The sequence below is a fragment of the Phaethon lepturus genome, unplaced genomic scaffold (assembly GCF_000687285.1).
Source record: "Phaethon lepturus isolate BGI_N335 unplaced genomic scaffold, ASM68728v1 scaffold34791, whole genome shotgun sequence".
Lineage (NCBI taxonomy): Eukaryota > Metazoa > Chordata > Aves > Phaethontiformes > Phaethontidae > Phaethon > Phaethon lepturus.
In genome coordinates this window covers 1-27,037 of record NW_010516156.1, presented here as the reverse complement: position 1 = coordinate 27,037, position 27,037 = coordinate 1, and the positions used below count along the sequence as shown (strand labels likewise).

The 27,037-nt window shown below is 49.0% G+C and overlaps 1 protein-coding gene across 1 annotated transcript in view; it reads left to right on the top strand.

Moving 5' to 3' along the window:
* Nucleotides 1-26,487, top strand: part of NRF1 (nuclear respiratory factor 1) — a 52,983-nt gene extending 26,496 nt beyond the window's left edge. Inside the window, exon 10 of the mRNA XM_010295981.1 lies at nt 26,324-26,487. Within this exon, the coding sequence (XP_010294283.1) occupies nt 26,324-26,487 (164 nt within the window). The remainder of the gene's footprint in view (nt 1-26,323) is intronic.
* The last annotated feature ends 550 nt before the right edge of the window (nt 26,488-27,037 follow it).

Genomic DNA, 27,037 nt, shown 5'->3' with positions numbered 1-27,037 from the left:
GGTAGCCATTCCTGCTGTCTCTGTCTGGGGATGGAGAGCAGATGGATTTTCAGCGTTGGCATGGTCGCGGAGGATTTGTCTGCCTTCTCCGTGCTCTGAAGCCCAGGGTGTGAGCGTGAGCATCCTCCTGGACACCGGTGCTCGGTTATTTGATGCAGTGGGGACAAACCGCTCTGCGTGCCGTTCCGTTGGGAGGAGATGAAATGGGGAGTGATTTGGTGCGATTGGTTGCAGGAAGGAGAGGTGGAAAATGACTGCCAGAGCCGTAATGGTATTAACCAGCAAATTCCCCCTGCTCAATACTGCTTGCTTACTAGTCTTAGTTTGCTGATATTTCCAATAAACGCTTCTCTCTAGGAGTGCTCTTACCCATCTGTAGGTCCTTTCTGAGGGATTCAAATCCCTTACCCACACCACTTTCCCTGGAAGAGGCATAAATTTACCTCCATCTTACTGATAGGGAAACTGAGACAGTAGTTTAACAAATTTGCTTGAGGTCAGGTAAGGTGTTTCATTCCTGATTTTAGCCATTAGAAGTAATTGTTCTCTTTGAGAAAATTTTTTTGGTTCCATCTTCCTATGTCTTTTTTCCCATCTGTACTCTGGCATCTGAATAATAATTAAGTGATACAAGAGAACCGAGACAGCTAAAACGAGGCAACTTCAGTACGTTCGTGGATGTCTCAGAAGCTAGGGCTAAATTCAGTCTTGCAGGGAGTGGGGAGCCCAGCAGCGTGGCTGAACTGCGGATAATCTTGTGATCGGTTACATTTATAGCTAAGGGAAATAAGATCTCCTGCTCCCATGCAGTGTCAAACGAGCTAAGTGCATTATGGTTTTCTTGCCACTCTGGAGCATCTGCTCTGAGTCAGGATGCTGGAACTGATGACCCCATGGTTTGAGCCTCAGATGTTTTATTCTTAAGTGGCTGGCATTAACGCAAAGTAATATTCAAGGCAAGCGAAGGGGATTGTAGCAGCACCAATTTCTGAACTTGGCTGGAAACTTTCCTCTGCGAAGAGGAAACTCTGCATTCTGGGGCTGCTTTTGGTGTGCGCTGTGGGCAGGTCCGTGTGATGGACTGGTGCTGGAGCTGTCCCAGCCCTCCGGGGCTGGAGGAGAGAAACTCGATCGGCGTTGGGAAGGAGAGGTGACGGTGCCAGCCTGCAGTCTGAGCCTCACTCGCTGGAGCATCCTCATGCTGCAGCCTTTTGTTTGACATTGATCTGATCAGGGGCTTGAAAGCTGCTTGGGCTATAGGCTTCCTGGCTTCATCTTTAAATATTGATGAAGCTTTTGCCTAAGCGGTACCTGCGCAGGGCTGTAGCAGTGTGCAGTGCTGTCTGTGAAGGACAGAGCAGACTCCCTGCCCAAGGAAGATGGGTTTAATGGCCTCAGTGTTGTCGCAAGCCTGGGGTTATTGCAGTTTTGCGCAGTGTGCGTCATTTTGAAGAGCCGGTTTGAAGGCAAGAGGAGTGATGTGCATGAAGCTCCAGCTGGGGTTCAAAAATAGAGTAAGGAGGGAGGCATGGTGGAAGGAGCTGGTGTTTGTAAGAGGAGAAATGGCAGTGGAAGATGTGAAACCGAGCTGTGATCAGGAAATTGGTTTAACAGACCTGAGCTAGCCACAACCAGAGACCCAACGGATCCTTGCTCGACCGCTTTGGTCCTCATGTGTGGCAGCTGCTGCTCTTTTTCCTGGCCCCAAAGCATGTTTTACTGATGGATCTCCTCCCTGTGCTGCTGCAGCGGCTCCTGGGAGCACTGATGTGCTTGGTGGTGGCATGGCAGTGGTACAGGTGGCCACTATGGCAAGACTCACTGTAAGCTTCTCTTTCTCCATCCCCCTGTTCATCCAAAAAATTCCAACCCGATTCTCAACATGACCAGAGGGAGCCATACTTACGGCAGGGAGTGAGCCAGGATTATCGAGTTGTGACGGAAGCCCAGGGAGAGCGTTAGGACTCTGACGTGGGCAAAGGAGGATTAGCAAGCCCTCTGCTTTCGCATAGAGAGGAAATAAGGCATCAGTACAGGAGCATACCTTGCAAGTTAGCATAGGATAAACAAGCCTATAGCGGCATTAGACTGCACAGAAGAGCTGTTCCAGTCGGTGATTTCTATATCAGAAGCGATTTAAATGCTGAAAAACCCTCAGCTCTGGGTGAGGCTGCCGAGCTTCCCACACGAAATCAATAATGTGTCAGGTGGAAGCCTGCCTCCACCCTCAGCTGCGCAGATGGGAGATGGGGAACCCTCTTCCCGGCAGCAGAGAGACCTCGAGGCCTGGAGCGTGGTTGCCAGTCCCATCGGGCTCCGTGTAAGCTGTTTACAGTTGAAAGCACGTCCAGGAGGGGAAGGCAGGAGTCGAGATCCTGTTCTCTGGGCTGTGCATGTCTCTTAGAGAGCGTGAAAGAGGAGGGACATACATCGGGCAAACCCAGCGAAGGGAACTGCCTGTTCTTGCTTTTGGATGCCTCAGGACAGGGGGGTGTGACACACTGATCCACTGGTAACTGGTGGCTTTTTTTCATGAGAAAAAAAAATAAAAGATGGGGGGAGGCTTGGAGGCTGATCTGCTGCAAATGTCAGTCTTTAAAAGAAATCTTTTTTCCTGTTAGATCCCCTTTTTAGGGAAGATGGACCCAAACGAGTCACTAGCAACATGGCAAAGTGCAGTTCAGCTTCCTTGCATCCAAGTGGACAGGAAGAAGAGAGTCAAGCTTTTTGTAGGGTCTTCCTGGTGGGAACAGACATTTTTTTTAATGAAGTATTGCCCTGAAACAGGTATGATCGAATGCCATATGATTGAATTTTGAAGAAGTGAGGAAAATAATTTTTGCAGATGTGTTTCAGATAACGGGAGAAGAGAGGCCGGTGGCAGCCAGCAAGGAGAGCTGAAGTGGTTGAGGATGAGTTCCTGGGTGCATGCACTGATAAGGTCCTGGAACAGGGAGAGGTGTTTCCTAGAGGATGAATTACTGTGCATAAATGAATGATTGTCAGCAGTGGGACCATGATGCACTCTGAGTAAAATACGCTGGCATAAGCTCAGTGAAAACGAGCGTATTCTGTGTCAAGTACGTGCAGTTCCCTGCGTGTGCCCTGTAGAGGAGGGGATACTTGACTGCAGCTTGGCCATCACTGCATCTGCACCCTTTGCTTGTCAGCATCTGTCTGTCTGGGGAGCCCCGGTGTGGGTGGTGAGGAATATGCAGTGTTGGGATCATGGGACACCAGCCACAGGTTTGATGCCAGCAGGCAGCAGGGTCCTGCTAGGTCTTGCCCAGCATGATGAGGGCCAAAGTATTTCCAAGACCCTGGGCCGCTGCTCCATTTGCACTGAACCTTACCAGTACCAGATGATTTCTGCTTGCTTTGGCATGTCTTGCCTTGCCTTGCCACTTTAAACCCATTGTGATGGACCTTATGCTTTTTGCTGCTGCCCTACGTTCCTCTTGGGCAGCGCTGGCAGTGCAGTCGGCTCAGGCTGTCCTTCTGACGCTGGGCTGTCATGGGCGCTGTGCGGCTTTGCTTTGACATCTTGGGACTGATGACAAGGCGGCTGCCGCTGACGTTTAGGATTTGTCTGCCCACCAACCGAGGCTAAAAATAGTGGCTCAGACAAGTCCCTCTCGTACTCCGTTGATGGCTGGATTTTCCCTTTGGTCCAGCTAACCGGGTGCTACCTACACCAACATGCGGTTGTACTACGTGGAAGCAGCATTGCAAAGCCCGGCACAGACAGTTTGCCTGGGTTGTCTGAGTAGAGCAGGAAGCTGGAGGTGGATGCCATGGCACTTGAGTGCTGCTGGCTCTACGGCTTTCCCTGGCTGGTTGAGTGACCTTGGTAAGTCCCTTGATGGAGATGCAGAGTGGTTATTTCTGGGTACAGTTTGGCTTTTGCGGTAGGGCAGCTCACAGGCCCTGTCACTTTATTTCCTTGGGGGAAAACGTTTTTATATGATGAGCACTCATGATGTACTGCAGGCCTCCCCTCTGCAAAGGCAGCAGTGTCAAGGAGAGCCTCCTGGGTGGTTTTGTGCCCCTGTTCTTTGTCCAAGTCTCACGTGAAGTCTACAAACTGCTCTTTTAGCTCTGAAACATGCCTTTGAGATCACAAAGAGAGAAGGCAGCGACCTGGGGAGACACCAGGAGTTCCTGGCTTGATCTGTTGCTGTCCCCTAAAAGACACTTGCCTTTTCTCCTTGGCGTGTTTGTGATGGTGTTAGCAATACCCCAGAAGGGAAGCCAGCTTCATCAGGGGCAGGGAATCACTGCCAAGTCCTTTGCTGTTTGATCACTTCTAGTGTTTCTTCGAGTCCTGTTGGTTTCCGTGAGTTTCCATCTCCAGTAAATGAGCTATGCCCCCTCTGGCCTTATCTCCCAGCTTCTTGATGACCTTACGGCATCTCCAGCACCTCCCTTGCCCTCCCCGTTTCCCCTCCCCTGGTGAGTTTTGACATCCATTCCTGTTATCAGGCGGTTCAGACTTACAGGCTCTCCAGCTGTCACAGCTGATGCTGTCCCGGTTTAAGCACAGGCCATTTACCTTCCACGTGTCCTGAATTAGGGGAAATGGACAGGAGGGCTGGGTCTGTTTAAAAATTAAAGCTGATTACAAGGCATTAACATTACATTTAAAGAAATAGACAGCAGCCCTCCTCTCTCAGCATAGTTGCAATATGTTCCCTTTTGTTCTGGTCTGGAAGAGGAAGCAGGACTGGTATCAACTCCAGGCTGGGCAGGATTTCTTCTTTACCCATAAATTTAAAAGAGAAGCTGCCTGATGTCTGCTGCAATACTTAAAAGCAGTTCTGGTCTTACAACCTAAGGCAGTTCCCATCTTTGCGATCATGACAGAAAGCTTAAATTCTTTCTGCTGAACTTGAATTTCTCTTGGAAAATTGAGATCTACTGACACTCTGTTCATTGATCTGTCTTCTGAATTGTTGTGTTTGTAAGCTTCATATTTGAGGGATCCAAATTGTTTTACACATGCATCCACTTTAGTGCCAAAACGCAGCCATCTCAGCGGCAGCAGTCAGGAAGAAAAATTTCCTTTTTTTTTTTTTTTTTCTCCCCACAAAGGCCCAGCTTCATTGTGGCAGATGTATTTCCAGGAATGTTTGGCCTGAGATCTTCAGGGCTGAGAATGCAAAGGGACGCGATTGCTTCATGCCTGGAAGGATGGAAACATGAGTCTGTTGGGCACGGGGGCTGCTGTGCCCACCATGTCTGGCCTAGCTGCAACATGGGCTTGGGCTGGGGATGAACATGGGTTTAAGGAAGCAGACAGGGTTGGTGTTTTCTATAGCCTTCCTTACAGAGATATGTTTCAACAAGGGCCTTCGTGGCATGGCTTTCCTGCTCCTCTCCTGCAAGCAGTGACCCTATTTTCTCATTGCGTAGGGTTGTTGCTTTCGCAAGTTTCCCAAGATTGAGCTTCCTTCCCATGGTGACTCTTCATCATAAAAGATTAACAAATCGATCTGTCTGGGAACACTCTGAATGAATGTGCTGCTCGACTAGAAATTCATTCTGTTTCTAGGTTGAATTTGAAGCCCTATTTATTGGGTGTGTTTGTACGATATTTGTCCAGGCTTCTGCATCTTCATCTCAGCTGCCTCAGTAATCTCCGTGGCTTCTGGAGGAGCTGCTCAATGCAGGACATTTACTGAAAAGAGGCCAAGCCTTTTGGCAGGTGAACTGATGTATGTTGCATATACCACTGGATCTTGCTTTTCTCCATCTCTTAATGAGACTTTTCATTTGACTTCACCGTTGCCAATGTTCACATTGAATTCCAGGTGTTTGTTTCAATTTACGGTGACAAAGTCCCCAACAATTTGTCTTTGAGAGACACGTTACTGAGGTCCTGAGCATTGCTGGTCCCCTCATGCTAACAACGCTGAATCTGGGTATCTGGAGGTGACAGGGCATATGGCTCTTGGCTCGCTGGATAGTTGGAGATCCCCGTTGCTTGTGGAGAAGGTGAATTCTGCCTGATGTCTGCATAAAGTGATGAGGATGGGCAGCTCTGCACAACTCCATGCTTGCTCAGCCAAGATGAACACTGAGCAGGAGAAGGAAGAGGCCTGGTCATCTTTGTGGAGTACAGTTCTCATTTTAACTAATGCATGATTGAGAAGTGTATGGGATTTTGTTTGACAGAGGAGTGGGGTTTTATGCTGATGGAATATTGTGGGGTTTTTTATCCCCCTAATGTATATGCATCCTGACTGTAAGACTTAGATATTTGAGAAGGACTTTGGACCTAAACCAGTTTGGTTACAGCAGTGTTTTCGGGGTGTCTGCCAGACATGGGTATCCTAATCCTTTGGCAGTCTTTCATCTAAAAGAGTTGAGGTTGAATATGGGCAGGAAAGGAATGGCAGTCTGTATACTTAGCGTGTTTCCCTAAATATGTCTGGAAGCACAGAACTGGATAGACAAAGATTTCCTTGCTTGCCGCTGTTTCCAGTCCAAGAATCAGGATGGGAAGGGATGGAGGTATTTGTGTAGTCCATCTGCAAGCAAATCTTGCTAGTGCTGCCGTCTGGGGATCAGTGCTTTGGCCCCAAGTTGGGGTAGGGAGGTGCTCTCCTGTCAAGCTGCACATCTTCAGCGTGGTGCCATTTTATTTATAGCTCTTGGCCTAAAGAAAAGGGCACAGGTGGAGTCAGAATCATAGAAACATAGAATTATTAAGGTTGGAAAGGACCTCTAAGATCATCAAGTCCAACTGTCAACCCAACACCAGCCCTGTGAAGCTGCCTAGTTCTGCATCGCTCTCCTGACCTGTCACAGATGCCAGTGAGTCATTTTTCCAGGCCTCCTTCTCCATGCCTAACCTAACCCAAACCAGAGGCTTGGTTGGCAAAGCTGTACCAGCAAAGGTTCTTCATGGGGCTCCTGCCACCTTTGCAAATTGGGTGGGGGTACTCAGGAAAGGACCACAGGTTATATCAGGCTGGGGAAGGCAGCTTTTTGCCCTTCCTGCTGGGTACATCAATACTGGCAGAGTTTGACTGTGGATCTGATCATTCACATAAGTGTCGAACTGGGTGGATGGTAGATTAAGCCAAGATCAAAACCAGCCTCTGCTTTGGTGCTCCTTTCTCAGCGCTCCCAGGATGAAGTTCACGTGAGATGGATTCTGCCTATAATAACAACTTAATCAAACTGATGCTGAGCATGTGGCAGCTCCCGCTCAGCTTTTTGAGCCCTATGAGACGTTGGATATCGTAGCCCATCTCTGGAGGACCTTCCATCTTAACAGCAGACAGGAGACAACCAAGGGCTGCCTCACTTCACTCTGCTGGCACAATCTCTGCTCATTCTCCTGCTCCTCCAGGCAATCCCAAATGAGAGGTCCCAGCTCACCCTCCTTGTACGCTGGCATGGCGAGCTGCTTCCCATAGTGGAGCAAGACTTGTGTTTTGAGTTGTAGAGCATTGTTTCTTCTCTGGCAGATCCCAACTGACCCCTCGCTGCCTGGGGGTAAGGATGGGCCATGTGGAGCAGCTGTAGCATCTTTCAGTGCAGATTTTAGCTTGCAAGGTGGCTGGCCTCCTGCTTAGACAATGGGTGTTTCCTCGTCCCCATCTATGTAGTGATGGACAAGTGCTGCGACTGCAGACAAAGCTGGGGATGTCCTTGCTGTTTTTCTACCTGTGCCGTGCCACTTTTGCCTCTTACACCATTCAAGGGCTTGGGCAATTGAAAGAGCAGCCTGTGATTGCACTGAATCAGGGCAGATGGAGAGGGGCTTTCTAATCCCCCTGCACCTCTGCGTCACAGCAGAAGTGGGCTGCAATCTGCTGTTTCATGACAGCAGGATGGTTCTTGCCTTCCCTAACAGGTACCTTTGTGGCTATGAGCTGGGCAGGATCAGGCCACCCTCTCCCACTGTACGCTGGAGAGCTGTGGAAAATGTTGCTGGGCTTTGAATGGATGGAGGCTCGTCTGACCCGAGGGCAGTTTGTGAGCTCCAGGCTCTTAATGGCTGTCAGTGGGCGTAGGGTGCAATCTGATCCAAATGGGAAGCTGGCTGAAATCCCAGCAAGCTGTTGTTACTGTGTGAGGCATCTTATGAAATGAGATGGGTTTTGTGAATTCTCCCCCCTGCCGGGCACCCCGCTAGAAGGAGAAACACCCTGTAAGCTAAGCTACAAGCTGGGGCTTCCCCGAGTACAGCTCTTCAGTGCATCAAGGCATGGTTTGCGTGTCTCTCCATTTATGAAGCTCGTAGTCTTGTGTATTAGACCAAAGTTTCCTCCCTGCGGAGCTACTTGCGCTTTCTGTTCTCACTGCAGCCTCCCCTGCTCCGTGCTCCTCTTCGGACTGTGTGTTCCCATTTCCCGGGCGTGCGATGCGGAGTAGACATCTCCAAACTGCTCAAGGTGCTGTTTGTTTTCTTTGCCTTAAAAAGTGCTCTCCTCTTCTTTGAAAACAGACTCAGCTGCTTTCTAAGCAGGGTATGACCTCTTGAGTTCCTCTATTGCTTTTCTCTGAGCATGTCTAGAGGATCATTCTGTGACTGTATTTATCCTCTTCATTGGATCTCTGTAGCAGGGACTGATTTTAAAGCCTAAAAGCACACCCCCATCTGTCTTGTGCCTCTGGGGCATAGTAAAGAGCTCTGTCCTGCAACCACCTTGCCTGTGAGCGGTCTCACTTGAGAAATGTTTCACTGGCCACCAGACCTGCCTACGGCAGAATGATGAAAGTGGCACGTTTTAATTAGTTTTCCCAAGTGGCCACACTGGACCTTCAGACTTCTGTTTTTCCAAGTGAAACTCGCTGCTCTTCACTGGCCCTCGTGTTCAGCGGTTAGGTCTTTGGGTTTGAAGAGGACAACGTTTCTTGCTATAGGATTGATTCATTTATGCTTTGAGGCATCAGCAGGTTGCATGAGAGCCTGGGGATATGCAATTCCATCCTTGGCTGGTGACACGTGGGTGGCCTTCTCTGAAAGGTTGGTGGGTGGCCTTGCCTGTGAGCACACAAGGAAGAGAAGGTAAATTTGTCACTGTAAGGACTGTTCCAGCCTTCCGGAACCTTGATTGCAGCCTGGTAAATGGACAGCGTGAGACTAACCCCCAGGGATATCCCTCCTCTCCCCTTTCACTGAGTGAGTCCTAACGATAGCTGGGCAGAGGACTTGAAGGCAAAACCATTTTTCATTGCCCTCTGACCAGTCAGGAATGCTTTTCTTGCTGCCTGGCATCCCTCTGGGAAGTAAATCACAGTCGCAAAAGAGGGTGGTGTGTTTGTCCCTGGAGGCCCCTGTCTCCCAGTGACCTTCTCAGCTCATGAAGACAGCTTGGCTTTGCTGTAAAGCAGCTCATGTGACAGCAGTAATCCGCAGCTAGTAAACAGCTGTGCAGGAAGATTGCAGGGGAATCGCCCTATTTTCCCGGCACTGCAGACCCCGGCGGGCCAGCACACGAGAGCAGGACGGTGGCTTCTGCTTGCTGTGGGAGGCTGCTGTCTCTTTGGCTGCACGAGTCCATCAGCAGGTTTGGGATGTTTGAAACCACAGCCACCACCGCTGCAAAGCACGCTCGCCAGGTCAGGAGCACAGGAGCACACACATGCTGCTTTGGGTCGACTGAAGCTACGAAACAGGTTCCAAGAAGCAAAAAAAACCCCAACAATTTCTCCTGAAGTGGTTTCCTCTGAATCTTTTCCAAAACCAAAGGTGGCATTTCTAAGCCTGAGTTTGACTTGTTCCTCCCACCCCCCATATACTTTGTCTTAGTTTATTCCCTGCTGTGGAATTCCTTTCTGAGTGGCACTGATGGCTTGCGTGGACCCCCTTCTGCTCCAGGGGCACTCGGTAGCTTTTTGGTGGATTTTTTGCCATTTGCCCACAGAAAGTTAAAGTGTGCCCTGGAGAAGACATAGACTCAGAGAAGGGAAAGACGGAGGGAGAACTAGCTTGGAATTGGTTTTAAATTAATCACAGTATTATTTGTTATTCCCATACCTAGCTTACAGATCGTAGCAACCTTTCCCTCCCTACGGGTTTGCCTCCTTGTTGCCACAGATCCCTGAACTTCCTCATCTCCGTTTTCCCCCATGATTTTAATCTCCAAAACCTCAAGCACGTCCAGGGGGGCGTTCAGTAAAGGGGCACTGGTGCCGACGGGTCGGAGGAGCTGATGACAGCTGAAGCAGGCAGGCTCAGACCGAGACCCAGGCTTGTGCAGCCGGAGGTTCCCGCACCATGCAGACAGCGGCAGCTATAAGCTGCCAGCAATTTGCCTCAATTTTCTCCAAGAAGGAGGTGCCTTTGATCAGGTAGGCAGCAGTTGCTTCGTATCCATGTAATCCCTCGGTTTCTCTACTGGCTCTGCCAGAAACCACCAGGAGCGTGTTTGTGGCTTCAGTAAGTTGTCCACCAGTGGCCTGAGACAGTCCCTCATTTCATGTAAGCTACAGAACAGCCTTCAGAAGTGGCCATCTGTTACCGCTGGCCTATGACAATTTGAACACGAGACCTCGCAGTGAAAGGCTCTCTGCTATTCCCCTGAGCTGGCTGATCTCTTCCCTTCCACCCCTTCCCATCAAAAAAAAAAAAAAGCTTTGTACTCCCAAGCATTAGAGGACTCTAATTGGTGTGTGCACGACAGGACCACTGCATTTAAATGGTGAACGTATAGCTAATGGAAGCTGAGTTTTATTGCTGGCATAAGAATAGTATGTTCAACTCCTTTGAAGTCACAGGGATCAGCATCTGGGGGTGTTTGTGTTCAATTATACACCATCAGTGAATTTGGCCCAGGATACAACTATCCTGTTGCTCTAACCCCCAGGTGCCTTACGATGCTCTCGGCCAAATCTTCTCGCAGGTTCCTGGTACGTTTTCTTTGCAAGAACAGGTCCAAGTCGCACTTCCAAATAGGAGTTAAGTGTTAAGAGGTTTGAAGTCCCGCTGCAAATTAACAAGACTCAGACTTGGCCGGGTTTTAGGCTTTCTGCTTGTTTGCTGCTGTCAGAGATGTGCTTTCTTGCTTCTGGTCTGGATGGACCTGCAGTCTGAGCCAGAGCCATTCCTGTAGCCTGCGAGTGGGACGCCAGTCTGAATCATCCACAGCAGATGCAAAGCAGAAGGGATTCTCCAGCCACCGCAGCCACTTTTGCTCTCAGGAAGCGGTTTCTGACCTGTTCTGTCCTGCCCTGGGAAGCGACAAGACACGCTGTTACGCAGGCGGCTGCTTGATTCTTCTTGCGGTTTTTCTCCGTGCGGGTCCGTGTGCCACGAGTCTCCCCTTTGCCGGCCCCTGCGCACCTGAGGTGAGACCCACATGGAGGGAACACCTGAGGGACCCCTGGTTTCTGCGAAGTGAATGATCACATCTCTCCCTGCACCCATCGTTGCTTTCTTTTGGCGTGCAGAGAGGCTTCCTACTACCCAGCCTGCAAGGCTCGGGTTCTGCCTGGGTGCAGAAATGTTCTGTGCCTTCCGTCACCAGGCCAGAGTCCAAGCTTTTTTGGGTTTTTTTTTTTAAATCAACAGATGTGCAGAGTTTAAAAGGGAGGAATCTGCCAGAGGCAGTAGCATACCAAGAATAAGTACTCTTGGGAGAGAGAGGTAGGAACCCATCCCACCTGCTGCACAGCCCGGGCGGTGGAAGACAGTGGTGTGCGAAAGAAGGAGGAATGTGGACTGTGAAAACTTGCTCTTTACATGATGCGTTCCACATCTGAGTCGTGTATTTGCCGTGATTTATTGCTTACCTTGCTGGGGATGAGCCAGGCCCTACACTGGGGGAAGGGGGAGAACTGTGCCAAATGGGTCCCCGTGTCCTATAAAGAGGACAGGCTGCAGACACCAAAGCACTGTGACACTTAACACCGTTGCAACAAGGGTGTGTGCTGGTTTGTATGCAAGGATGCTTTTATAGCTAGATTTGAAGGGTATGCTTTGAAGAAGAGAAAAAAAGGATCCTTAAGGGGTGCATCCAGCCCTTTTTCTTCTTTTTCCCCCCAAGGAAAAATGAAGAGTGCTTACCTCCTTGTACCTAGCACAGGAACTAGCATAAGGTAAGGCTCCAGCAGAGACACCAGAGTCGCAGCTTTCTGTATCTGCAAGGTAAAGCTTTGAACGCCTTCCCAAGGCGTTGTCCTCCTCCAAAAGCTGCACGCCTTTCTTGGCTGCGGTTTCCTGTCACCTCTATTGGGTTAAGACCACGATTTCACCCAGCGAAGAGGTGTAGGGGCCAGGAGTGGGGCACTGGGGGAGAGAACCCATCACTTTGGACCCGTTCGTTGGCCATGAATGTGCACTCTGTTGTAGCAGAGAGGGTCCCGCTGAACAAGTCAGCAAAATGCTGGGAAAATGTTTTTTAGATGAAGCCAGAGACTATCTGGTTACGGATTACCTTACTGCCAGAACAATAGCTGCTTTATATCTCCATGTGCTAAATGCTCTGTAGTATATGCTAATGTCCGTGTTCACATGTGATCTATCGCGCACCAGACAAACTTGTGAAACTCATTGAGATCTGAGTCTGCCGTAACCTTAAAAACACATTGAGCTCCTTTCAGAGATCAGTGAGGCCAAGTGCCTGGATTTCATGAACTTTCTAGCCTCGTGCACTTGGGATACATAGAAATGCCACTTTGGCAGCCATTTCTGCTTCTCATTCATTTCTCATCCCTCATTACTTGGGGAATAGTGGAGAGCTTTATTGGAGGTGGCCTTAGCTTCTCCAAGATGGATTTTACTACTCTCACTTGTGTGCAGCTGTTTCTCATCGGGCCTCTCTGGTCCAATTAAGCCATTCATCTAAATGTTTGCAAAATCCAGCACAAATATCTGGAAGTATCTTACACTTGCCTCCCACTTACTCTACCTCCCACTTACGCATATAATGTTCTGTAAAGAGGTTACTCTGCCTAATATTGGGGTGTTACTCATATGTGAACATTGAATTTTTTAATTCATGTAGTAAGCAAAAGGATGTCTTTCCTATGAATACATTAATTACCCCACTTATCCCCCCACCCCCGTAGTATTTGGCCTTTGTTCAGCCTTTTACACTTGCATTTTATTGTCAGGCTTCCTAGCAGCAGACTATTCATGTTGCAAGTGGAGCCTAGCAGAGAGTTCATCAGGTGAGTGGATTTTTGTGGTGGTAGTGTGGAATATCGGGATTTAGTCAGGTTCCTGACTATGTGGTGTTTCTTGGGGTTAAAGGGGCTATATCTATCTATCTTTTTTTTTTTTTTTTTTGCCTGCCTCCTTTCACTCTTTCAAGGGGAAGATGTCAGACGTTGGATATATGTTTACGTCCAGGCATGCTGTAACGGCTGCCTCGGCCGCTGCTCTATGCCTGGACGCTGTTTGGGCTGTCGGGTAGAGATGCGCATGCCTCTGGGATGCGCTGGTATCTTATGGCCCAATCCTGCCAGCCTTACGCCAGCCGAGCTCTCTTGTAATTGTTACTTAAGTAAAGAATTAGTGAGGAGCAGGACAGAGCTGGGCTCAGAGCCTGTATATTAATAACGCTCAAGCAGTGGTACTGTGGTCATGTATGGGGTTGTGGGGATGTTGTGATTTTTGGATTTGTAAAATTTGGCTTTTTAAAGGTCACGGACACGATGCAGAGTTAAAGCAGCAATGCAAAGGAGAGAAAACCCCACAAGTACTCCCTCAGCACCCATCAGCTTTCAGAAACTATAGGCTGAACGTTGTAGCAGAAACCTAAGTAAAGTAGTAGGCTGTCCTGTGTGTCACACAGCACAGGAGGGTAGATACAAAAGCTTGTGTGTGTGTGATGCTTCTGCCGGCTGAAGTTCACCAGATTTTGGACTGTAGACACTCGATATGTAGCTGCATTCCCCTTGCACACTATTGATGATTTGCAAGGATGCCCAGAATGTTGTACCTGCAGAAGGTCTGCCAAATAATTATCTGCTTCATTAGAATGTGCAATATTTCATTAGAATGTGCAATATTTCAGTGCTTTAAAAAATATAATTAAATTCAAATTACTTCATTCTAAAATGGACTCTTGTCATTCAAGTAATATAACATTTTATCAATTTTAGATGGTACCTTGCCTTCATTCTCACAGTAGCTTTTAATAAAACCATATAAAAGGGCCTTAAAGGCTGTTTTTAAAGGTGGGATGAGTCTCGATAGGCAATTCTTTCTCTGGAAGAGCCCCTGTGGATGTTAACAGCATAGCAGGCAAGTCAGTGAAGTGTTTATGGCAAAATATAGTAGACATCCTTATTAGAAGCTTGTCCAGAAACTTTAAGGTGCTGTATTGCCCACCTGTCCAATTATCAGTTTAATATCTGATTTCTCATAGGAGGAGCAGACTCTTAATTTATTCTTAGGTGTTTCCTATCTCTACTTTCTGAGCAGCTTTGCACTGATAACACCTGTCTGCTCCGTGTTTTTTATTAACAGAAAACAGATCGTAAGGAAAGCGAATCCCAACTTGAGCAGACATTAGGGGTTGCTATACTTTCTCTATTTTTAACTATGTTTCCTATATACATGATTGACAATGATAGACTGCTAATCTTATCAGATGTGCCCTTCACTCCACAGCAAAGCGAGCCGATCAAGGAAGCTTAGAAGGGCTATTTGCTAAGCTTTCGTCTGTGGAGTCCGGTAAAAAAACCTTTCTTTTCACAGGAAGACACATAGACTCCTTGCATGTTTGTTGCCTCTCTTACACACCAAATTGGCTTTGTTTCAGAGTCACTTACCCTGGGGACCCAGCACTAGTGTGTGAGGTCTAGGTAAGAACTGAGCTTGAACAGACACAGCTTTATTCTGCCTCAGCTGATGTCCAGTTCCTGTTATCAAGCTCTAAATTCACCCTCAATTCAATACTCCATGGAGGGGAGTGGGAGGGACAGGTAACCTTATGTAAGACACAAGGGATGAAGGCATGAAGCTAATCCACCGTCAGGATACCAAGACTGCTTTGCCTTCTTTCTCAAGCATCCTCTCCATGGGAGTTTTCAGCTACCTCAAAATGAGAACAAAATGGAAGACCTGCGATTTCAGATTAATAATTTCCAATGTTAAAAATAATTGCAAGTTTTTCCTTATGTTACTATCCTCGCTGCAGATGATTTCAGATGGAAGACTTCTGGTATGTCAGGAAAGGGCTGCAAAGACAGAGATGCATGGCAGTTGTGAAGTGTCGTCGGTGAAGGCGATGTTTGTCACCACTACGTGAAGACTATGGGTCTTTGCTGTGCCAGGGAAGATCCAGGGTATCAGGTTGGCTCACTGGGGTCTTCCCCTTTCCATGGAAATGCTGGGGCTTCAGAGGATACAATTACATGAGCATAGCTGAGTCCTTGTCTGTATGTCACTTGATAGATTGGGCTGTCCCCTCCAGCAACAGAGACTCCTGTAAATTGGGAATCCCAGTCCCAGTGTTTTTGTCTCAAAGTACTGCAACTTAAAAAGAACTCAAAAAAAACCCCAAAACAAACCTAAAAAACTCAAAACCCCCAAAAACTTTGGAATCCTCTTCAGGGATCTTGTTAGTCGTTTGGCAAGGGAGAGTGGTGTTGTCTAAGTCATCTCTCCGGGATGAAGACTGGGCTTGTATTCCCTTGGACTGTATATTGAACAGAGTGGGAGGTGCAGACATGCCTGCCCTGCCATATCTGCTGAAAGGAGCCACAAGTAACTGAGTGGTCCCTTTGTGAGGATGGATTGCCTTCCTCTGCCATAGAGGCAAAGGTAAAAGACCGAGGAGTAAGGGACGTTAAGCCAAGGGTGTTTCAGATCTTGGCTAAGTTGTGACCCTTTCCTCTTTGTAGAGAGGAAGAAAGTTGATATGTATCAAAGATGCCAGTGCAATGAGCTGTCCTCTCACAGCTAGGGAAGGAAGGTTGGTCTCCAGCCGAGACTTGCGGATAAGTTAAAAAACAAACATCCAGACTTGGGTTTTAAAACAACACCTTGACGCAAAATGCCAAGCATCTAGCAGTCTTTGCTGAAGCTAAATGAGTGGAAGGAAGAATGAGCCCTATAAGCATGGTGTTGCATCCTGGCCCGTGCCTTTCTGATGGCGTAGAGCTTGAGGTTCCAGATCAGCCAGGCTTTATTGGTCACTGAGACAGCAGCTCCCACTGCTCTGAACGAGCAGAGAAGGAGAGGTCATTGAAACAGAACAAGAGGAGCCAAGGCTAAGGAAAGAACAAGTCACTGACAATTTAAGCAGGTAGGTGATGCACAGTCTGAGACAGTCTGGACAGTCAGAGAGACGATATGATCATGAAGATGGTTTGGATGCAGGGAAGGAAACAGTGGCTGTCCTTCCTACATCCCATACAGTTGTTGACAGAACTGTTACATCTTGGTTTGTCTCCTGTGCTTATCTTCTGTTCTAAGGAGAAGTCAAGGCTATGATGTAACCTAGGTTGCAACACTCGGTTTAGTGCTCTGTCTGTGAGCTGCCATGACTCAACTTTGCTATCAAGACTTCAGGTGCCTTGTTACATTACTCTTTGTTGTGGTTTTGACCAGAATCGCTCTTGAAAAGACAGATGATGGATGATCTTGAGGTATGGTTGCGGTCAGCAAGCAGAATGAGGACTGCAGCTTTTTTCAAATTATCATTAGGTGGAACACTTCTTTCTGTTTTGAAATGAATGGCACTCGGTGACTGTTGTGTGCCTAGAAAGTTCTCAGAGCTTAAATCACTGCACAGGCTTTTTGGGATTTGCCACTAAGCCATTTCTGATGTTGAAAATCCTTCCAACTATCATCTTGTCCTAAGAGACATCTAATTTCAGTTGTCATTGATGCTATAGTGGTAGTTGGGGGCGGGGAGAGGGGCATGCTTTCAGAAGACAGTTTGTCTTATCTTAAAGTAGGTGCCTGTGTTAAGAGACGTCTTCTGCTTCCTTTGTCACTACTGAGTGTGGTAGGATTCCTGAAATGCTTGATTTCTGCAGCTGACTTTGGGTGAAATCCCATCCATGGTGTCATGTCAACACCTCGTATCTTAAGGGACACATTTAGTTTGCGGATGTTTCTTCTCTATGGTCAGAGTATTTTTTAGGGTAACGTGACTTTGAGAGCACTCATTTTGGCTGGCGTGATTTAAACTTGTTAGAGAGATCTGGTTTGTTTTTCTGAAGACACACGCTCATGCCCATTGCCTGTCCTTCCCCGCCCTTGAAGGCCTCTCAAGTTAGTGCCCTGAAAGGGACATGGTCAAGATGATAATTTCTGGAAATCTTGGCAAGCCAGTTTCCCCATGCAAAGCAATGTGGATATAATAAAAATCTGTTGTGGGAGCTTTTAATGTGCATACTGAACAGTGCTCTTTTGTGTTAGCAGTAACACCAGGTAGTCTCCAGCACTGCACTTACCTGTCTCGGGAAGGACAGGAATGGTCATTAGTCCAGGATTTGGTTGAAGGACACAGTTTCTCCATGGTTATTTAAGTACTGGTGGTTGTGCTACCTTTACTGTAGGCAACAATACCTGCCATGTTGCCAGAACACGTATGTGACTCTGAACAGCTGGACAGAGCTGCTCAATATTCTGTTTGTATGACTGTCTTTTTTAAAACCAGTAGCAGTGAAGCATAACAGAGTCCCTCCTGTTTTGCCATGTTGCTAAAAAAAATTATACACGGCTGGGAGAATGAGATATATCCCATGGTTGAATGTGAACCAAGTTTACTGTCAAGAAATACCTCTAGTGCCAACTGATTTGTCCTGTGTATCCTAGTGGTGTCTCAGATTTGCTTGGTTGGTGACTACCATCAGTGGACCAAAAAATCTTTACATAAAACAGAGCCTGGAAAACCTTGTTCACATACCAGGCTGAAAGGAATTCAAGTGAGAGTTTACCCAGCGTCTTGCCTGAGCCAGCATCTGTCTTAGCTGGCTCTGAAAGACCTTCAGTGTTGGAGACTTTGCTCCAGAGCTTCACTAACCTTATGTCTAGTGGTTGTCTGGTTTTGTTCCCCGCCCCAGCTCCGCTTCTAATGTTTAGTGCAACTTTCCATGCTGCACTTCAAGCTTGTATCTATTCTGTCCCACTGTGGAAAAAACGATCAAGTTATTCCCTGCTTATCTTCATCAGCCTTGATGTATTTACAGGCTAGCTTAGGTATATAGATCTAAGCATGCCCAGCGCCCTTTCATTGTGCTACCCACCAAGAGCAAATGTTTCGTGGTTCGGAGGTCCTCTAGCAATGCATTTTCCTGCTTGTTTTTTGTGTATTAAAATCTGTACACTGGTCATGTTGAATTGTCTACGAGAATTCTTCCATCGTGTCTTCAAAAGTCGCCTCTGGCTCTGAACGAAATGTAGCAATGAAGTGATATCTGCTGACCTGTGCGCTAGGGCCCTGTAGTGCATTCCTGAGCACAGGAATTTTGGTTGGACTGCTCAGCCTTGTGCCTCCAGAGGAGGGGAAAAAGAAGTTGCAGGAATATCTAGTGTGAAATGCTACGGTAGGATCGTGCTAAGAGAAGTTTGTACTAGTTTCCCCTCAGTGCTAGCTGAGAAGACTGAAGCGAGAAAAGTCTTCTGGAGGAGTTGGAGGTCAACAGTCAAGAAAGTCCAGTGGAAAATTTCACTTTTCTTAGCCTTCTCTGTTGTTGGCATGAGCACTGTAAGGCCTTCGGAGCTCAAGCAGGGGTCTAGGAGACTTGTGAGGCCACTCACAGTGGTTTCCTGACTCTGCAGTCCTTGCAGATGTTCAAAGCAAATGATAAACTGGACAACTTTCAACACTTACGCCTTTTTTGGTGTCCAAGAGAACAGAGCAAGATGTATTGACTTTGGCATCCATCACATTGGATCTGCTTTCTCTCCTTGGTGTTGAGTGTGCTCCTGGTGCCAGTGGATCCCCAAGAGCAACAGCAGCTGACTGTGGCTCGTGGCTTCTGAAGATTTGAAGCAGGCTGTGGAGTCCTTTTGGAAGGGGACATGCAGCTCAGTTAAGGTCCTGGGGTTTTTTTCATAGAATCATAGAACAGTTTGGGTTGGAAGGGACCTTTCAAGGCCATCTAGTCCAACCCCCTGCCATGAGCAGGGACATCTTCAACTAGAGCAGGTTGCTCAGAGCCCCGTCCAACCTGACCTGGGATGTTGCCAGGGATGGGGCATCAACCACCTCTCTGGGCAACCTGAGCCAGGGTTTCACCACCCTCATTGTGAAAAATGTCCTCCTTAAAAGGCAGATTTAGACTAGATGTTTTAGTTTAAAACCATCACCCCTTGTCCTACTGCAACAGGCCCTGCTAAAAAGTCTGTCCCCATCTTTCTTCTAAGCCCCCTTTAAGCCCTAGCAGCTGCACTAAGATCTCCCTGAAGCCTTCTCTGCTCCAGGCTGAGCCCCCCCAGCTCTCCCAGCCTGTCCTCTCAGCAGAGCTGTTCCAGCCCTCGGAGCATTGCTGGGGCCTCCTCTGGCCCCGCTCCAGCAGGTCCATGTCTCTCCTGTGCCGAGGGCTCCAGAGCTGGACGCAGCCCTGCAGGGGGGTCTCCCCAGAGCGGGGCAGAGGGGCAGAACCCCCTCCCTCGCCCTGCTGGCCACAAGCTGGCCTTTTATAAGGTCATGTCACCTAGCTGAAAAAAGCCATGATATCCTCTGCTCTGTCAAGGGCTCCAATGTGATCACTGAAGTCATCGTGCATTTTCTATTTTGCCCCATAAAAGAAATCCCAAGAGCAAGTATTTTTGTGCTCCAGGCCTGTGCCCCCTACTCCTCCATGCTCAACACTCAGAGCAGTGTTTCTTGTGGCTTCACAGCTTTTACAACCATGAACTCAACTCCTATAACAGCATCCCTCTTAAATTCTTTCTTCACCAGCCTACCCAAAGGTGTGTTGAAAAGATTTGCACCATCTCTCCTTCCTAGTCTTCCTGGGGTTAGGCTGGCTCGGTACCGCAGAGCAGGGCTGAGCGTTGCTTGAGACTCCTGGCTCCCTGATGCAGGGACCAAATGGTAATGCTTCTCCATTTGCCTTTTGCTTGCTCACAGCCCTCCCTTTCCAGAGACTGTTCCCACCGGAGTTTGCTTTGGCAGGGGATCAGCTCTCTGTTGTAGCTGATGCTACCAAAGAGGAGGGTTTTGTACTTTTTGAAAGAGGAGGCTGTTTCCTTTCTTGAGTTGATATTCAACATGGGGACAATGGATGCTGTTGTCTTGTCTGGTCACGAATAGGGCTGGTTCCTGTCTGTTGATCCTCCAGGACTTTGTTCTTGTGTTCCTGTTAAGAGTACCAGGCAGAAAAGGTTACGTGCAAGGTCCTGCCGTTCAGCCTTTCCATGGTGTAGAGGGCCATGCCAAGACATTCACCAGAGGAGCTCATCTCAGCTGGGAATAGGACATCTCTCTCTCACTGAGTGATTGGCAGCTGAGATGTCCCTTGAGATGACACACTGTTCGGTTTCTCCCAGCCATTCTGCGTGCCTTATGGCATTTAGTGTGAAGATCAAGCTTTCAGAAGCATTACACTGAATGTCCACATTGTCCATACAGGTTATTGAGATGACCCCTGTTTTGGTATCAGTGAAGACCTTTCTACTCCAGGGTGCATTTCAAGGCTTGCAGAACCTGACTGGCCAGCTGTAAACTCACACTGCCACCGTAATGAGAGCATACCACGCATTCATGTCTGCCTCCAAAGCCGCATGGCCAGCAGGGTGAGGGAGGGGATCCTGCCCCTCTGCCCCGCTCTGGGGAGACCCCCCTGCAGTGCTGCGTCCAGCTCTGGAGCCCTCGGCACAGGAGAGACATGGACCTGCTGGAGTGGGGCCAGAGGAGGCCCCAGCAATGCTCCGAGGGCTGGAACAGCTCTGCTGGGAGGACAGGCTGGGAGAGCTGGGGAGGTTCAGCCTCGAGCAGAGAAGGCTTCAGGGAGACCTTACTGCAGCTGCCAGGGCTGAAAGGGGCTGATGAAAAGATGGGGACAGACTTTTTAGCGGGGCCTATTGTGATAGGACAAGGGATAATGGTTTTAAACTGAAAGAAGGGAGATTCAGACTAGATCTAAGGAAGAAATTTTTGACAATGAAGGTGGTGAAACCCTGGCGCAGGTTGCCTAGAGAGGTGGTCGATACCCCATCCCTGGCAACATCCCAGGTCAGGTTGGACGGGGCTCTGAGCAACCTGCTCTAGTTGAAGATGTCCCTGCTCATGGCAACGTGGTTGGACTAGATGAGCTTGAAAGGTCCCTTCCCACCCAAACTATTCTATGATGCTATGATATGGCAGCAAGGCTCTTAACACCATCTGCTGCCAGGTCACAAGCTGATGCTTAGAGTCAAGCTTCAGACAGAGCTTTGTCCAGGATTGCCTTGGGCTGTTACGGTTTCTTCACTGATGGGACCATTGTGGTGGTAGGATCTGCATTGGCATTCCAGCCCATCTTCCATCCACATCTGGTGTGATTGCTACATACCTGGAATGAGATATCCGCTAAATAAGATGTGGAACCACATGAGATGCTGACAAATGGGTCTTCAGCACTGGTCTCCAGGTGTGGTCAAATAACACAACAATGAGGTATCAGCAGCCAGGGTAGTGTAATCCTCACCTCATCATTGGTCAGGAAAGAACCAGTTTGTGGAATTGGGGCATTGAAGAGTGGATGTGCTTGGCTAATTAGCTGTGTACTTCGAGCACCTTAGCATGTGGCCTGAGCCACTTTAAACTACCAGACACTGAACATGAGATAAGAATGCCCCTTGGGGAATGGACTCAACCTTAAGATACCAGGGGAAAAAAAAAAGACATGTTTTGTGTCGCTGAGTAGGACAGTATTCCAGATCTTGAAGGACTGGGAATGTGCCCAACAGTTGGAGACGCTGGTAGTATCTCTTCCTTGTGCTGCATTTGGTTTGATCTCAAGGGTGAAGAGGTGTTAAAGCAAGGCAGAAACTGGCACTGATGACTCTGGTCCCCAGAGCAGAGCATTGACTGTACTGGATGTCCAGGGCATTGCTGAACCTCGACACCAATTCCCAGGGCACTGAATCATCCCACCCACCTGGCCTTCTCCCCCAAAGCCCTATGTGGTGGTTTAATGCAGTCACCAGCAACTTAGGATCAAAACGGTTGTTCTTATGCTGCTGCTGATCTGCCCTCCATGCCAGGTAAGATGTCTCTATCAGCCATTGCATGACTTTTGGTCTCTGAATCCTGTGGCTCTCCAGTCACTGGTAGAGCCTAACCCTTACCCTTCTTCTTCTGTAAGCTGTAACTTCTTCTCTGCTGAAACAGCTGGACTCTCATTATCTCCTATGGCCTGTCACAGTCCCCCAGCTAAAATGCAGCCTCTAATATAGTCTGACCCAGCATTAGCGTACAGCCGCAGCCGGCTCAGAGTTGGTCTGCTCTAATCCTTTGATTCATGGTGACCATCTCAACCCCTGAGGCCTGCCACAGCCTTCCTTCTCCCTTGGCCAGCCTCATGTCCTGCCACAGCATCCGTTCCTCTCCATGGCTGTCAGCTTCCTTCCTAGCAAAACCAGCTGAGACTCCACAAAAAAAAAAAAAAATCTTTCCCTGACACGCTGCAGGTAAGTCAGAGGCAGGACCTTGGTGCTGGCTCTGCCCCAGCTCCCTGCATAGATGCTGTCCTTGTGCCCAGCCAGCGGGAGCTGGCTCCTCGTCCCTGCCGAGGACAGGAGGTGAGGTTGGTGGCCAAGAAGAGGTGATTCACAGAGGGATGGAGGTGCTTGGGCTTTGTGCCTCACCCACCGCGTCTTCCAGAGGGGATTTTTGGACAGCTTCATGAAGGGGAAGCAAATGCCGTGGGCTGCGGCACTTGGTGCATGATTCATCACTTCTGTCGTCATCCCTCCCGAGCTGTATGGGTGATCCGACAGGATCCCTCTTCCCTCGCTCGGCGGGGCTGCGTGCGTGCCCCATTCCTTGCAGAGCACCCCAGCACGGCTCCACTTTCTTTGCAGACATGTATTTTTCAAAGACTCAAGAAGTTGTTGGGTTTTTTGGTTTTGTGGTTTTTGTTTTTTTTTTTTGTCTAATGGATTTCCTTGTTTTAATACAATTGAAAGGGTCTGAAATCCACGCTTTAGATTAACATATGCCAGCTAGATTAGGGCTAATCAGGGTGCAGGTCTGAGCAGATGCAGTGCAGGGCCAATCCTAGACCTGATTACAGTATCTCAGTAGTTTAATCGTCTCTCTCCCAAGGGCGATCATCTCTGCTTTAATGCACAGCAGACTTTCCAGCCCTCTCCTCCTTTGGTTTGTTACCACCCCTGGCAGGAAGGCCGCTACGTCAGATGCTGAGGCGATTTAGTTTAATCCCATGCAGAAAGGGATCTGTGTGTCGCCATCTCTCCTGGAGACTTCCCTACTCATACGTGCACTCCAAGATGCGGCCAAACCTTGGGTGACACAAACTCATCCTCTCCGAAGAAAAACCTGTTTAGGTCTTCACATCTCACCATCTTTTGATAGCACCCGTCGTTGGCGGCAGCCCTACTCTGGTCAATGTGCGCGTTTGAACAGCACGGAGGGATGAGGCTTTTAACATTGTGTGCTCTGTGCTCCATGAGGGTAGTGAGGACTCTGGTCTTTAGGTTGGCCATGGGTAGTAGACTGTCATTTGAGAGCTCCAACAGTCTCCTTTGGGTTAACAACCCAAGTAACCCAAAGGGCTTAGTTGGGTTGTTGGTTGGGAGTGGGGATTTTAGGTGCATCCCAGGCCAGAACTTCAGGTGTGTGCCAGCACCTACTTAAACAGGGATGTGCTACATTTCCTTGAAGGGTCTGATAGGAGATTTTCTTCAAGAGGGCTGAGCATGAACTCTCATTTCAGTGTTTTGTTGCCTAAAACTCTCATCTGTCGGAAAGCACCCCGGGAGCTTTGTACCTTCTGACTCCATGCTGTTCCTAGCAGTCGGTGTTGAACCATCGCACCAGGAAAGCGATCCCTTGGTTGGGCTGTGACCCAGACAAACACAGACATAGCCCTTCTGGTGTGGGGCAGCCCTTTGGCTGGGGCTTCACGTAACTTTACGACCCGCAGAATGCTTTGATATCGCAAAAGGAGGGATGTTGAAGAACTGCAAAGCACGGCTGTGCTTCGCCGGGGTCACCCACCTGGTCAGCACGATTAACTCATAAGCTTTCCTGTCTGTACAGTAAGTTATCTGAGGACACCGAGCTGTGTGCTCCTGCCTTGTGTTATTAAATGAGTGCCCTTGGCAGGACAGAGGTCTGCTCTCTGCCACAGAAACCTGAATGAAAAAAGATTGTACTGCTGTTTTGGGAAAGCTTGGGTCAGGAACCTGCTGTCTTAAACCATTTGAATGCTGTTTCAGGGGTTGGCCATCCTGTGCTGCTGGCTGGGAAGAGTCATTGACCCCTAAAAGCTTTTTTTTTTCCCCACAACAGGGGTGTGGGTAGTTTCAGAAATGTCATGTACAGAGTAGCGTTTACAGGCTCGCTTGTCTACACAATGCTTTACCAAGCCAAAGGCAGTGGTGGGTACAGGCAGATAATACTGGAGTAGAAACACAAACTTTATCTTGCCAGCCTGTGGGATTTGCTATTCCCCTTGCCCTGCCTGGCTGTATCAAGCAGTACCACTGTTCCTTGCTATTTTTTCCACCTCTTTTCATCATTGGCATCACAATATCCTCAGGGGTTTCGTTGTTTTGTTGTCACCCTGGTTGGTGTTACCTAGCTAACCGGGACTCACTGCGTTTGGCACAGTGGTGCTTTCCTCCGTGGCCAAAAACATGCCCGAAACTTTTCCAGCTCAGGAGCATCTGATCCCTTTCTGCAGCTGAGCCAGCCTTAGGAAGAAGGTGTTTCCTACTTTGCTGGACCCCTCCATAAGGGGGGAAGGGCTGAGAAACTTGGTTTGCTTTCCTTTATCTCTGTTACATGTCATATTATAGCCAGTGCCTGGAGCCAGTATGGCTTGGCCAAGGCTCACTGGTCTCATGCTGCCCTTCACCTGTTTGGGTGTGAAGGCAGGAGGACCCGGCTGGGATGGAGAGTGAGCAGGAGGCTGTGCACCATGTCTGCGAGAGGCTGGTGGCTGTACCGGGGCTCGCCGGCAGGACGGGCGATGCTCCTGTGATCCACACGGCGATGGGATCCTTCTGTGCTGTGAAAGGGGGAAGGTGTTCGAGTGGTGCACGGAGTTAAAGGGCATGGAAGTCTTGCAGAGGGGAGAAGCTGAGTTTATCCCTTCCTCAGCCCCAGGACTCCCAATTCTGGGCAAATCAAGTAGAAAAATGTGTTTCAGAAGTATGTTCCTCATCTGTGGGTGACCACTGCTGGGCTGTGTGGTGGCACGCTCACGGCTGCAGGAGAAATGTGTGGGAGCAATCTCTGCCTCCAGCAAAACGGCCTGACGGGGCTGGCTGTACAGGTACTTGTTGTACCATCCCAGCATCTTCTTCGGGTTCCTCCTCCAAAAATGTCTTATTTCTTTCCTCCTTACCCTTATTCTAACCTTATTCTCTCTCCTTGCGGTGCAGGCTGAACTCACCACACTGTCACCCCAACCTACCCCATCCCATCCCTGCTCCCATCCCACATGGCACCGTGGCGGGCGAGTCCGGCACAGCGAGGCCACCAAGCCATGAATAATTACACCAGCACGGAGACTGCTGGGTGGGAGGCAGGTGTCTTCCCCAGTTGCCAGCTTTCCGTGGAACGATTTGGGTTGGAAGGGACCTTTCAACGCCATCTAGTCCAACCCCCTGCTATAAGCAGGGACATCCCCAACCAGAGCAGGTTGCTCAGAGCCCCGTCCAACCTGACCTGGCATGTTCCCAGGGATGGGGCATCTGCCACCTCTCTGGGCAACATGTTCCACTGCCCCACCACCCTCATTGTCAAAAATGTCTTCCTTAGATCTAGTCTAAATCTGCCCTGTTTTAGTTTAAAACCATCATCCCTTGTCCTATTGCTACAGGCCCCACTAAAAAGTCTGTCCCCATCTCTCTCCTCAGCCCCTTTCAGCCCTGGCAGCTGCAGGAAGGTCTCCCCGGAGCTTCTCTGCTCCAGGCTGAGCCCCCCCAGCTCTCCCAGCCTGTCCTCCCAGCAGAGCTGTTCCAGCCCTCGGAGCATTGCTGGGGCCTCCTCTGGCCCCGCTCCAGCAGGTCCATGTCTTTCTTGCACCGAGCTGGATGCGGCACTCCAGGTGGGACTACTCTGATGATCCACAGGATCACCTCTGGAGCAGCACTCCTCGTGTCAAACGCAGCCCCCAAACCCCTGGGGATCGCACCACGGCACATGCCCATGCCAGCCGCATCCCTCATGCCGGTCATTCCCTCCCAACCCTGCTCCTATTTATTTTTTTCTCTCCGCAGGTCTCGTCCAGATCCCCGTCAGCATGTACCAGACCGTGGTGACCAGCCTGGCCCAAGGCAACGGCCCCGTTCAGGTGGCGATGGCACCCGTTACCACGAGGATAGCAGACAGTGCCGTCACCATGGACGGGCAGGCAGTGGAAGTGGTGACCTTGGAACAGTGACGATGTCCTGAGCAGGATCATGGTGATTTTCCTCGTCTCTTACGCGAATAATTTTTTTACGCCTCTCCAGAGATGCAATCAGGTGGCATTGAGTCTCCCAGCTTTGGAAGCAAAGGTTTTGTTAACTTTTTTTTTTTTTAAAGGAAAAAAAAAAAGAAAAAAAATACTAGCAGAGGATGCGTGTTAAGTGCATTTTTATAGCGCCACTCTGCTCTCATAGGAGTGAGAAGCCAAATTGTGACGGGACTTTCATTCTGAGGAGATTTAAAAGAAAACAAAACAAAAAAAAGGCAACGCCTTAGCCCCCCATTCCCCCCCACGCGGGATCGAACAGGGCGAGGCCTGGGGGGATCGAGGCGTGGGGGGAGCACAGACGCCCTCGGCCGAAAGCGCTCCGTCAGCATCGCTGCTGCTCCCGGGCTGCGTCGGCACCTTCCTCCGCGGCATCTCCTGGGCACGGCCCTCCGTCATCCGCACTTGGCAAATTAGATTTCAAAGATTTTAACGTGGACTTTTATAGCAAAAGAAGAAAAAAAAAAACACCCACAAA